Source organism: Chiroxiphia lanceolata, chromosome 4, assembly GCF_009829145.1.
Source record: "Chiroxiphia lanceolata isolate bChiLan1 chromosome 4, bChiLan1.pri, whole genome shotgun sequence".
Lineage (NCBI taxonomy): Eukaryota > Metazoa > Chordata > Aves > Passeriformes > Pipridae > Chiroxiphia > Chiroxiphia lanceolata.
The window spans coordinates 46,462,802-46,476,771 of record NC_045640.1 but is presented as its reverse complement, the minus strand read 5'-3'; the positions used below and the strand labels follow the sequence as shown (position 1 = coordinate 46,476,771).

General features: G+C 39.1%; 1 protein-coding gene across 2 annotated transcripts in view; it reads right to left on the bottom strand.

Annotated features, from left to right (window-relative positions):
• TNKS (tankyrase) overlaps window positions 1-13,970 on the bottom strand; it is a 136,800-nt gene that overhangs the window by 75,926 nt on the left and 46,904 nt on the right. Inside the window, exon 4 of one of the 2 annotated variants that reach the window (XM_032685098.1) lies at window positions 9,546-9,650. The exons of the other annotated variant lie outside the window; for it this stretch is intronic. Within the exon in view, the coding sequence (XP_032540989.1) occupies window positions 9,546-9,650 (105 nt within the window). The remainder of the gene's footprint in view (window positions 1-9,545; window positions 9,651-13,970) is intronic. 2 annotated transcript variants of the gene reach the window in all.

Below are 13,970 nucleotides of genomic sequence, written 5' to 3'. Positions count from 1 at the left end.
CAAGCATACCTCAGCAGAGCAGAGCAAAGACAGGCTATAAGAGAATTGGGTCTGTCTTCAGAGAGCAGCACAATGAAAACTGCAGGGAGGAAGAACAAACGCCCAGAGAAAGGACAGCTCTCACTGGATCACACTGTGCCATTAAAACAGTTCTAGCGGTAACAACCTTTACTGCAATCAAAATGGGTTTGGATTTAGATGAAGGACACAAGACTGAAAAGGAACAGGCAAGGAAATATTTAAAGGGAGGGAGTATTAAAAGTTTCTGGCTTCCCTTTTTCCATTCAACAGTCACACCAGCAGTCCTGACCCTTGGCAGTGGGCTCTTATAAGTCATCGAACAGGGCAAGATGTCAGTCTGCTTCTGGTTTTTATAAGGACAGGTTTTATATTTATCATTTTGGTCCAAATAGAATGTTATGATTAGATATGGAAGTCCACCCTATTCTTAAGCATACAGATGGTGTTTCTCAAGAAAATTTCCCTCAGCGGTGTCCTCCAACAACTTGAATCTTATGTGGAAGTATGGTACTTACAGCTTTTAGGGAGGGATTCCTGGTCAGCAGCTAAGAAGGGTCTCAGCAAACAGTCACACTCCTCTTTTCCCTCCCCTTTTTCTCATCTTTTCCAAGATGCTCTTAGCCTTAGCAAAGACAGAAAATCCTATACGGGAAAATACAGCCACATATGGCAAGAAGCCACAATGCACACAAGTCATAAATTATTTTCCCTCTGATCTGCTTGCTCTCCAGGAGAAAAACACCCATCTACCATCTTGCAGTAGTGCAGGCAGACAAAAGGAGAAGGATTCTTGAGATGGAGCTACCTTTTCCCTGCCAGTGAGCAGGAAGAGGTTTTCTTGCATAGCTCAACACGATTTCAAAAGAGAGAGAGATCCGTGAAAGGAAGATTTACTGGGTAATTAGACCAACAATTTCTAGAACACTGATGAGAGTTCTCATCTAGCTCCCTGAGGATACTGCATCATTTGAAAAGACATCACTTAAAACACTTACCTTTTAGATTTGTGGGGAAGATCAGCAATTCTCCATTTTTAGAAAAGTATCAAACAGTATATAAATATGTTGCTGGTTTGGGTTTAATGTCTTATTTCAGTCTTTCGATCCTTCTGATTTTATAATCAAGCATTTTTTTTTTTGTCCATATAAAAAAAAAAAATTGTCTTTTTCTACTGGAAAAGTTGCTCACAAAAGATTTTTTTGGCTATGACTGCTAAAAAGCAAACAGAATCTGCACCCCTCCTTTCAAAGGAAAGGTTATTTTTCTGTGTTCTGTCAGGTAAAATAAATCCTTCACTTCCGCGGCAATGGATGACAAGAAACTAACCAACAGTCATACACGAAATAATATATTTCTGAGAAAATAATGTCTCTTTACACAGGTCTGCTTTGCCTACATTTTTAACAAGAAACTTGCTTAACAAGAACAACTCTACAACTGCAAAATGAACACCCAGGTTTTTGGATGGTTCTGCTAACTGACAGCAGTCTCTCAGCATCAGATTATCTGTTCAATTTCAGCACAAAATTTTCTTAAACATGTGAGATTTACTCTGCAGGCAAAGGATTGCTGAAATGTAAACTCCCTGCACTCATTCCTGCAATAGCCAGGCCACAGAAGGAAGTCTTCCCTGAAGGAGGTTAATTCAGACTGACCACACACTGAAACGAGCTCTTGACTGTGCTGTTTAACAGTGAATGTAAGCCAAGATGCCAGTGCAGCCTACACCCTGCCTCACTCCTGGGCAGATGACTAGAGAGCCCACCATTCCAGTGGAGCTGACAGCAGGAGTTCAGGCAAGAGCAGAACACACACCTACTTGCTTATGACTTTGGGAAAGTCAGTGACTGCAAAAGCAAATATTTAGCTACAGAAGTCCTGGTGCTTAATCCCCTAAGTAGAGTCTACTAGAGTAATAATTATTACTATAATGAAGTAGCAAGAGTAATATGATCATCAAAAATTACTAGTAAAAATATTAGTAAAGGCTGGAATTCATTAATTAAAAAAATAAGATTCAAATATAGTCAGTTCTCAGCTGGAAAGGTTCTCAAGGCTCTGCCTTCCTTTTCCACTGCTATTAGGAACAGAGCTCCTAAAGCAAGGGGCTATTTTATTGAGTCCAGCTCCCTGCACGAATCTATTCAAAAGCGTTTCAGAAATGAATAGCCCAATTTCCCTGGATTTGGTGACATTCCATGCTTGGTTTTTGGCCCTTATGCCCTCTCCCATGTTACCTTCCTGAAAGTAAAAGTAGACTGTGTATAGAAAATTGGGGGATTCTGCACAGAATCAGTTATTTGTCATGAGAAGCAGCTACTTTAGGGCTGACAGCGGGAATTCGAAAGGTATTCAAAGGTACTGATATGCATCATAGGATTTTTAATGCTGTATTCACAACAAGAAGACAAGCTCCTCTGTTTATTCCCCAGAACAGCTGGCAGCCTTGCCAGTCACTTCTGTCATCTGGCTTGGTTTATGTCAGACACATAAGCACAGCAAGAGGTAATGATTTTGTTGAAGATGGCAGTCAGCTGAAAGTTGCCATGAGTCCACTACTTGTGTAAGGACAGAGCTGCCCAAATCAAACAAATAAACTGAATTCTGAATTTATGCCAAAATGTTCTTGCCATTTTACATAATAAAGATCAAACAGACAAGAACAATATTGTATTCTTAAAAGGCAAGGAAAACCAAATTTGCAGAGCACCGGAGATGGATCACAATGTTCTACGGTCAGTAAATAATCAAATTAAGTTATGAGCTGAAAACGCTACTGAAACAGCAGAAAATACAGAAGGTTTCATTTCAAAACACAAAGGAATGCTTTCAAAAGAGTAAAGTGCTTACTTTTTGGGTGACCAAAGGAAAATAAAGGACTATAGAAGGGAAACATGCCATTCAAAAATCTGTATCCTACAGAACAGGCAACTATTTAAAAATACGTTCTGATGACAACATTTCAAAATATATGCTTGAAAATACTATAGTGTCAGTCCTCTTATCTCAATGCAGTGTGCAGTACATTACTGCACTGTATAAAGCCTCTATTCAAAGAATAGATACCTAACAAAAAAAGAACAGTATCTATGAATAACAGTCTCCTGGAGATATCTTTGAGAACTTTTTTTGGTTTGTAAATTATTTGAAATGGTCCTTACATATTGAGACATTTATATAAGCCAGTCCCCTTCCCTGCGTCCTCCAAAAAAACTCAAATCACTGCTTGTACTCATTGCAGAGTAAAATTCCAGGCTTGTCTTTCCTCAATACCTGAAAAATTATGCTGCTCTCTCTGGAATATAACACTTTGCTCTTCTGCCAACATGGAAGCCATCAACTAGCAGTCAGTTTTTCAGCTTCCCTTGGCTCACTCACTGACTCTAGACCGGTACCTCGCCATCTTAAGTTTGCTCTTCAGAGATGCTTCATCTGAGAAGTTCTACACACATTTCACTGCTGCAGTCAACTAGCTGCAATTTATGGATAGAAAAGACGTACTCCTTCATGAAGAAATAATGTGTTTTTAATGTTTTACTCATTCTTGCCTTGAACGCTAGCTGAAGACGGAACATCCTTCTCCACTTGGCAGCACCAGTTTTCTTCACACCAGCCTTGCCTCAGTTTTTAATCAGGATGGCAATACAGAAATGTGGAGACAAAAGAAAAATAGTAGTATGTAGAAATGGAAACTGTACAACATCGCAAAAGGAAAACAGAGCTGAACTGTGCACCATCCAAGAGCACTGAAGTAAACAGTACATTGTTTTTATTGAAGACCTGGTAGGAAATCGCCATAAATTTACCATGACGGGTGACATTGCTAGTTCAGTGCCTCCTTTTAAGGGGAGATCGATTCAAGCAACTTCAGATCCACTTCCTTGACCTCAACAGCAAGCACAGGTCAAAAACAATTCTCAAGGAAAGATGACAGATACAATATGTGACAGCTGCAGAAAGGTAAATTACCCCAAACAAATCTTTGATGCAATTACTGATGGCTAAAAGGAAAACACAGACTACCTTATCCATGCAGATACATGGAGAATTATTAGTTCAGATAAGGATTAGTACAGGTATTGTAGGAACAATAAAGAACTTGAATGGAAGACAAATCACATTATCCTTGAAAAGTAAACCACTGAGCTCAGAGTATGGGGGCAGACTACTCTGTGGTTTGAATTATTTATTCCTAGTAACTTCAATTTAGTGCAAATACCTTCAGTTCATGCACTTGTCTGGCAGGGTTGATCACTACATTAGCCACAGCAATGTCAAGGCTGCCATTAGACTGAATTACAACAGCAAGGTAAAAAAAAAAATCATGAATCCAATCAAATCCATAAAGTTGTGATGTGACAAAGGAGAGACAAGTAATCCAGAACCACTAACATCCACACCGTCTGCCCCCATAGGAAGAACTGAACCAGGGCAGACAAGGTTATGGTATTCTGCTTCAGGGATATATAACTATAACAATAATTTTTCTTCAAATGTGCAGCAGGCCAGGAAGCCTTTCATATATCATCTTTTGCGTATTTATACTGAAGAGCCATCTCCTTTTTCCTTTCTGGAAAAAAAGATTTTTACTCTCGTCTGGCAGTGTAAAAGAATCCTCAAGGTCACATTTGATGATCTCTTAGGCCACCAAAGTAGTAACAATATGATTTTAAATGGATGAAAAGTCAATTCCCTCTGCATTTACTTACACCCCTTACCTCCAGTCTTTCAAGCTTAATTTAGCTCTTTTCCTTTTCATCTGAACTTTTCAAATTTTACTTATATTTTTTCACTCCTGCGAAGCTTAGGTGATAAAATGCCTATTCCAAGTCCCAAAAATAGTATGGTTACATCACTCTAAAGTATGCTTAATTTTAAGCACGCTTGTGAGCAGCCCTACTGACCTTGATATTCTCATGTCTAATGCATTTTGTTGAACTGCAGCTACAAAGAAGGGCTATCACATTTCTTAACCACAAAAAAAAGTGCCTTGCTCTTCACCTCAATCCTGCGCTGTGCTGCCATGCTCCACTGCAAACACATACTTTTTTCAATAAATGTCATATCATCACTGCTCTCAAGGAAGACAATACTACCTGCCTATAATATCTCTAGACCCCTTCTTGCATTACTCGTTAGCCTTTTTCAGAATGCAAAAATCAACGCTACTTCATTAATCTGTTCTTCAGCTCCTGTCATTTTGCCTTTTCAGCAAAGTAGACTGGGTAGCACAAATCCCAAGTAAGGGACACTTCTGCAGCCACATAATCAATTGCTCTACTTGGTACCACCATTATCACAGCCAACCTTCCTTCCTCAAATGGTTTACACATGCATTGTATAATAGGGAGGCACCACAATAATAACAATAATAGAGTTATCAGTCTATCTAAAGCACTCGGCACTCTGTAGGAATAATAAGCAACTGTGAGTACTGAATTGTGAAAATCTGGACTCTTTCTGCACTTGCATTGAGTACCAAATCCTCTTCACTTCAGACCAGCTAGGACAAGCACTTCTTTCAACTTCCACCTGATACAGACTTGATTCTTTCAGGCAGTTTCACTTCAAATCTTTATAACCTCTCCTTGTTTGCCAAGCAGAGGTACACTTCAACCCTTTGGAGACGACCAGAGGTGGAAGAAAATAGGGGGGAAAATAAGGATTTGTTTCAGACATGACTTTCTCAAAGTATATGGGTACTTAGAAACATGGAAGGAAGCTGTTCTAGAGAATATGACAGGCAGAGAAAAGAAACAAAACGGGACAGAGGTAGAGCTGGTACAGGACAAGAGACAGAAGAGTTACAGACGGAGATTATTCTAATATGAAGAAAAACATCAAGAATCCTTCAGGAGAATTAAGGTGTTTAAGTTTGGTGTGTAGCAAACCTCACTGAATACCGTCAGCATATACACGAACAGAATAAAACATTAAAAATAGGGACTTGGCATCCAAATCCATTCCAAACACTTAAGACACCCTGGACTGCAGTCATAAAACACTGGCCACTGATATACTGCATTGCTACAGATAAAGTTCTTCAAACTACCTTCACCACTAGTAAGGCCATGCTCAAGGCAGTCTTTCCCTCACAAGACTGTACCTGAGAAACAGGGCTTGTAAACCCTATTCATCTGACAGCTGTGATACACACCGGCATATATTCATATGGCAATAACAAGATCACAAGGCAAATATATTCAGGACCTGGTGACATTCCTCAAAGTCTTCACCCCTCTAAACAATAGGAAGACTCACTGCACCTCCATATGTGCTTAGCAAACACCTGTAAAGACTGAAGGAACAAGAGCAAGAGCAGTACTGCAACCTGCAGCATAGAGCTGTGCTTAAGCAATATACAAACACCAGCAAATTCATACTGATGTCATTCCTCAACTTGTTAAAAAAGATCTGGCTGCTTCAATAACATAGAATAGCATTAAATTTAGCGTGGCAGGATCAAATGAATTAGGAACAATAAATCAGGCATTAACAGAATGAAAAGCAAAGTGACTGAAAAAACCTAATCCTCTAAGAAGAATGTATCTTTGGCCACACATTGAAACACCTCCCCTTATTTCTGCCACGGGCAATGCTAATCCATAAAACTACTGTAAAAGTCTGGGTTAGCTCAATGACCTAGAAGAGTTTAGCCAGAGGGCTGTAACAAGAGGGGCTGACAAAGGTGCCTCTGATACTTCTGAAGTCTCGTGTATTTATGTAAGCATTTATTCTAGACCTGGAGAGGGTTTTCAAAGTAACCATAATTCTGACTTAGTGCACTTTTGTGCATATACTGTAGCAGTCCTGGGGTACATCATACAGATGTCTTTCAGGAAATTTTCAAAATGATGCACTCCAGACCCTTACTTAGTAACTGTGTGTGTGTGCTGAGTCCACAGGACCCTGCATTAAAAGAAAACCCAAACAAACAAAAAACAAAACAACTTATATTTAGAGTTGTTGACAGGAGAATCAGCAAAGACTTCTAAGATTTTGCACTTCCAAAGTAGGGAACTGAACCTGACTGTTGATAAGTCTGACAACATCCAAATTCAGTAAACTAAAACCCTAGCTTGAAGAAAAAGCAAATATGGCAGAGGAGGAAATGGAAAGAAGATAAAGGGCAAAGAAACATGAATTAGGGGAAAAGTACAGAAAAACTGATTCCAGACGCATTAATGTGAGAAAAATTGACATCTCTACACAATTAAAGAGCTGCCATTTTAAATTTTCAAGCAAAGCAGGAACACACACAGAACTTTTCAGTATTTTATATAATCTCACCCTGTAATAGAGAATGAAAATACAGAAATAAGCACTTTACTAAGAGAGGAGGCTGAAACTAAATTTCACCAGTATACAGAGGAGAGGGATGTTATTGCCTATTCAAGACCAGTTCTTCTGACATGCCCAAGAAGGCCAACAGCAAAGTATGCCAAGAGACTGTTTCAAAGCTGTCTTCTAGTACTAACAAACGTAACCTTTATGACAAGCTCTCCTACTGCATAGTTCCACTCAGCACATCAGGGTGAGAAGTCTGACAGTATTTAGCTGCCTTCCCCTGCCTATCCTCATATAGTTCAACAAACTTCATGGAGCAAGGATTGAGAAGAATGTGATGCTTCTAAATGCTGAAATCTGCATTTGGCAATGAAATGCCTGAGTCTACACAGAGTGTGAAACAGTAATTTCATGTTAAGTGCTTCCTTAATTTCAAATGAATATGCCTCTGACAACAGGATTTTTTTAAAAAATCACCCTTGCTAACTGCTTTATTGTTCAAAGCATTTCACTAACAACACCTTATTTACGTTGAATGACTGTAGATTTAGAATAGGTCTTTAACAACTGATGGCCAAGCCGAAACATTCCAGTATCATTTGCTTTCCAAACTTTTGTAAATACTACTTAGACTGAAAACTTGTTGGTGTGCATTTGCATAACTTTCTCAATTTCCACCATTTTAATATATGGTAGCATATTCTGATGCATAACTGGTACCCTCAGGAAGTCAACTGAAAAAAATACTTCCTGCAGCAAAGAAGTGTCCAACTTTCAGTTGTAACCTGACAGTAAGTTCTTTGGCAGTTTTGGAAATGAAAATTTTCAGAAACTTACAGTTCATCCAAAATGAGGTGGACTTCCACAGGGGAAGCTAAAGGCAAATCACTGAATCCAGTGCAAACATCTGCCAAATTTGAAGTTCCTGCACCAACCATAAATATATTGAAACAATTCAACAGAAATACTTGGTTTCAGACATTAAGAAAGCTACTTGTTCTTACTTTGTTGCTACTAAATCTTTCCTACTTTTTTTTTTTTAACTGCAAGAATAATCAAACACTACATCAGGCTGCCAAGAGAGGTTGTGGATTCTCCATCCTTGAAGCTTTTCAAAACCTGACTGGACATGACCCTGGGCAATCTGCGCTAGTCAACCCTGCTTGGAGCAGGTGGGTTGGAGTAGACTGTCTACAGAGGTCCCTTCCAATCTGAAAGTTTCTGCGACTCTGTGACACCAAACCAGATTTTAGATTTCAGGTCTTCAAACTGTGAAGTATGAAAAAGACAAATCCATTAACTTTGATGGTAGGCTTAAACGAAATAGTAATAAATGAATCTCAGACATTTCTGGCTCTCAGGCAGTTTCGTTTCACTGTTAAACCCAAGGGCAAGTGACAACTAAGAAGGAAGAAATAAAATTGAGCAGAATTGTTGAACTAAATAATTTCAGTGCTTCTATTTAAGTAAACTTTTGTGAATAGACCCATGGTAAATTTTGATTTAAACAGCACAAGCTGACAACACTTCCTTGCTTCAGCTACCAAGTATGGGAAATCAGGATAAGCATTTATGGGGTCAACAATCAGAAAACACAACAAGAACATTACAGCAACAAGACAGAGACTCAAAACAAGAAGACATTTTTCAGAAGCCTTTAAAAAAAATGTATCTCTGTAGATCACACAGCATGCTGATATGAATATGATGCAGCAACCTCATGCCAAATAATGTCTTTGACATGCCCATGATGTTCTCAGAAGGACCATGCTGGACAAGAGTTAGGTCACCTAAGTCTGATTAAAAAATGACTACAGTTGTCTTGTAGTAAGCATTCAAATTTACTGTTTTGTGCACTTGGCCTGCAGCAAGACTAAAATATCTACACAAAAGGGAAACAAAAAGCCTATCCTGTACAAATCTTCGTAGACTTAACACTTTTTAGTATCTTTGAAGCAAGTTTCACAGACTTAACACATGGTATATAGAACACTATTAACACAGGGAAAAGGAGTGACCTCCTGGCTAAGTATGCCACTCCACAGAAAGGAGCACAAGATACAGTGGCACAAAGGAAAAACATAAGTGGTAGCACCACCTTGAGCCCTGAGAGCTGGACCTGGAAAAAAACCCTCACTTTCAGCACTCTTGATGGTACCTGAGGTATTCAGAGAACAATTTTCTTCTCAGATTAGGACTGATTTTGGCACATTGGTAACTGTATTAATAGATCCCACCTCCTCTGCAAATAGACTGGTCTCTGTTCTCTTCCTGGGATTCCTCTGTGCTTTCTGCATCACAGTATATACCCATCATGAACGGCTCTATAGAGCCAACTAATCCTAAAAAAAAGAACAGACGTGGAAATGTCACAATAATAGACAGGAAACTATGTGCTTCCTAGCAATATCCCTTAGAGAAAGGGAGTGGAAGCATACTCGTGAACTTTTAAATTACTATTCTGGCTGTGATACCAAAATCAAAATATTATTAGCTAAAGTACTAGCTTTGAAGCCTCTGGAAAATGTTAGAGACTTATTGGGGTAAGAAGAATGGCAGAAAATAAAATTTCTGGTAAGTAGTCACACAGCATGACATTTTCCTTACCCATTTAACGCAATACTTGATATCCTCAGCTTTATTTACATTAGAGGACTACAGGCTTTCTTTAGAGTAGACAGCGTTACCCCACTTAGCATAAAACTTTGCTTTTAACATTATAGAGGTTTTTGCTTAGTTAAGTATTAACAACTATCACTGCTGCAATGCCAAATAAAATCTAGGTACATTTTAAAAGTTATCACCAGACTGTAAAGCATAATGCAATAAAAATGACTGAAGTTCACAGTAGTCAAAATGTGTAAGTGCTAAATGCTAAATGTGTATACCAAAAATGATAGCTGCTCTTCATGCACACTGACAAATTACTATTGCATTCTATACTTATGTCATCTTTGAGGAGCTGACTACTTTATAATGGCATAGACTATGTCTTTAATTACAGCTAAAACTCTCAAGAAAAACTCATGAATTATTGCAGAACTGAACTATTCAAATTTTTTAGAGTAATATGTTTCTTACAAGGAGACATATGGCTTGAGTAAACAGTATCATTATTAACACTGAGGAGTCGTTCTTTTGAGAGCTCAAATCACAGAAATTCAGATAATATTTCATGTCTAACTTCTGCAGAGGTTTTTCCAGGACAGATAATGTAAAATGGAAAATCCAAAATTCATGTTTTAAAAATATTTCCAAAAAACTACATGTAAAATGTGAAAAGGTAAGTTGCACAATTTTGAGCCAGAGGAGGTACATCTATTTTTACACTATCCCCAATTCTGATAAGTTTTAACATTAAGATAGCCATTTGCAAATTTAGGCTGTTTTACAGTGAGAAAGAAGAGATAAGTACTTCTCTTCACATAAATATGATTTTGGAAAAAAATTACAAATATATTGCAGAACAATTACATGCTGGATAGAAGCAGAATGACTGATATATTCACACTATGAACCCAAGGGGCTTTCTGGAATGGGCACTGTTAAATAAGTGAGGCTAAGCTCCAGATGGCTGTATTTCAAATTAGCCTGACAGCACTGTATATATAGTACAGCAGATGTCAATCACTACAGCAGAGGCTCATTTTGGGAGGTGAAGTTAACCCTGCCTTTAACAAATTTGAGTCTCAATGTGACCAATAGGAGACTTCACCCACCTAGTTTTCAAGCTGGACTGTGTGCAGGAGTCAAGGTTTGGGCAGCAGGAGGTAGTGCTGGAGTAGCCTCTCTGAGAGAGGACCAGGGTTTGTCCTGTGCTGGACACAGCCACTTAGAGCTGGCTCTGACAGACCCAGCGCTGACCAAAGCTGAACCCGTCAGCACTGTGTTGGTGGTGCCTCTGCAGTGATATATTTAAGAAAGGGTAAAAAACACTCTCACAGCAGCTGTGAGAGGGGAGTGAGTGTGAAAGAAACTGCCCTTGAACATACCCAGGTCAGAGAAGGAAGAGAGGGAGAAGGTGCTCTAGGTGCCAGTGGTGAGGTGCCCCCTGCAGCCTCAGAGTAGATATCCACACTGCAGTCCATGGAGAACCTCACACCGCAGCAAGTGGATGTGCCCTGAAGGAAGCTGTGGAGAACTCACACAAAAGGAGGTCTTCTGGCAGCTGTGCCTCGAGAGGAACCATGCTGGACCAGTTCTCGAAGAACTCCAGGCCATTGGAAGGATCCACATCAAAGAAGGTAATTACAGAATCTATATTACAGAATATCCTAAATCGGAAGGGATCCACAAGGATCATTGAAGTCCAACTTCTGGCCCTGCATAGGACACCCCAAGAATCACACCATGTGTCCAAGAGCATTGTCCAAATGCTTCCTGAACTCTGTCAGGCTTGGTGCTGTGACCACTTCCCTTGGGAGCCTGTTCTGGTGCTCTACCACCCTCTGGGTGAAGAACTTTTTCGTAATATCTAATCTAGTTCCTAATAATCTAATCTAATCTTAATTCCCAAAGGACTGTGGGGAGAACAGTTCTGGGTGGGACTGGGTGGGGGGAACCCACTCTAGAGCAGCAAGCAGATTACTAAAATGATGATTAACAGGTTTTAGTCAATCTTTCAGATGTCCAGAAAACCCTGAAACAGACAAAGAACGCCAACCCACAGTTCACATGTAAAGTAAACTGAGGGTACTCGACTAATTTAAGAATTTTTCTTAAAAAGGAGAATGCCCAGTTCTTTTAGCCTCCTTTTAACTTCAGGATTAATAAACATCTCCAGAGTTCACTATCTACTACAACTACATGACTAAAGAAATATGAGACTTGTTCTACAAACAACTGGCACTACAAAAAAAAAAAAAATCTACACATCTGTTAGCACTGTGTAGGTTTTCCTCAGGTGCCTGCATTTGCATCTGTTTATTCCCAAAAAGACTCTTGGTTCACCATCCTGACAAACATCACAGAAAATATTAATCCTGTACTGATGAATATCACTATTCAAGGCAATACAGATTTTTTTGGATTAGTCAGATGATCACCAGCTTTCCATGCTCACTGCCTCCTTTCTCTATTTTCAGGAGCATAGAGAACAGAGCTTCTTTCTAACAGAAACAAAGAAGAAAGTTATTGGTTTTGTCTAAAATGGTATTTTTATGAAATTTCAAGATAACAGCACTGTCTAATTATTCTAATTAAGTCCACTGCTACTTTGCTGTAAATAATATGCTCCTCACAACATGTACTTTATAAATCTTAGACAAGCCCTGTATTGTTGTCTTCCAGCTTGTCAGGTCTGCCTGCCTTTTCCATGTGTCAGCAAGTAAAATGATCTGTGGAAGGCAAGAGAGATACCTAATTTTTAGAGGAGGTACATCAGCCAGAAACAAGGTGTACAAATAGAAATGTGAAAAGAGAATAAGGAGAAGGGATACAGGGAATAGTCACAATAAAGATACTGCAGGGAACTGACGAGGGTGCAGGGGGAGAAACCCGGTGACATGAACTTTGCTGTCAGTTTGCTCCTTGCCCAGAGCCAACCACCCATGTCTTCCAGTGTCTGGACTTTGCTATGACGACCAATGCTGGCAAGTTTAATTACTAAGGGTGTAACTTTTTAGTAACTACTGAGAAGCAAAGCTTTGTAGAAACTTGCTTCAAATACCTGTATAAACGATAATTGACCTGAGGTTTTAATAAGGGAAGTAAGTTGGTTTGCAGAGACGGACCATTACATTTGTGGGTCAATTAAATACCAATGCTACTTTATTTCTACTTCTAAAGACTTCATCCAGACTTAACACAGGCATCACTGTCCTTTGTTCTGTAGAGCCTAGAGTACCCCTCCCAGGACCCAAGGTGTCCTAACTCTCACAGACACAGCTACATAAATTGCTATTTCCAAAGAAATAAGCTTGGGGATTTGAAAATAATTTCCTCATGAAGTACTAAGACGAGACAATTAAAAACAGCTTCCTCACTGACACACTCCTCTTCAGTCAGCAATATACATGCATAGAAGTATGGGAAAACTGAAGAGGAAAGAATTAACTCACAGGTTCTCTTCTATGTCCTCAAAAAGAATGGAAAAGTGCTTCTTTTATTTACTGGATAAATGCGAGGGGGCAGATTTGCGTTTATTTTATAAAACAGTTCTTGTTCACTGAATTAGCTTGTGTTTCTCACTTCTAATCTAGGCTGTAACTCTGCAACTTGCTTCATGTGATCAGCCCTCAAAAGATCAAACTTAGCTGACCTAATGACAGAATTTCTGCTGCCACAATTCATTTCCCAAGTTGCTTAAGAGGACTAATACATGAATCATGTATGGTCTAATAAGTGCTTAAAATTATGGAAACACTTATCATCCAAAGCAGCAGGATCTGTGGAGTCTGGAACAAAGCAGTAGAGAAATAAGCTTATTATCCATAAAGATGGAAGCCTAATCTTAAAACATTTCAGACTAATAAAGTATCAGGACAAAGCCTGCTTTGGTTGTAAAAAGGAAATTATTAGACTACAAGAATTGCAACACAGGATAAAAACTCCTTTGTCCAAGTTTTGGGCCTATAAGCTATTGCAAGGAAAAGTAAAATGCCACCAATGCCTATCTATTGTATCTATAACATACCTGTAACAAATCTCAGCTACTCTGTCTC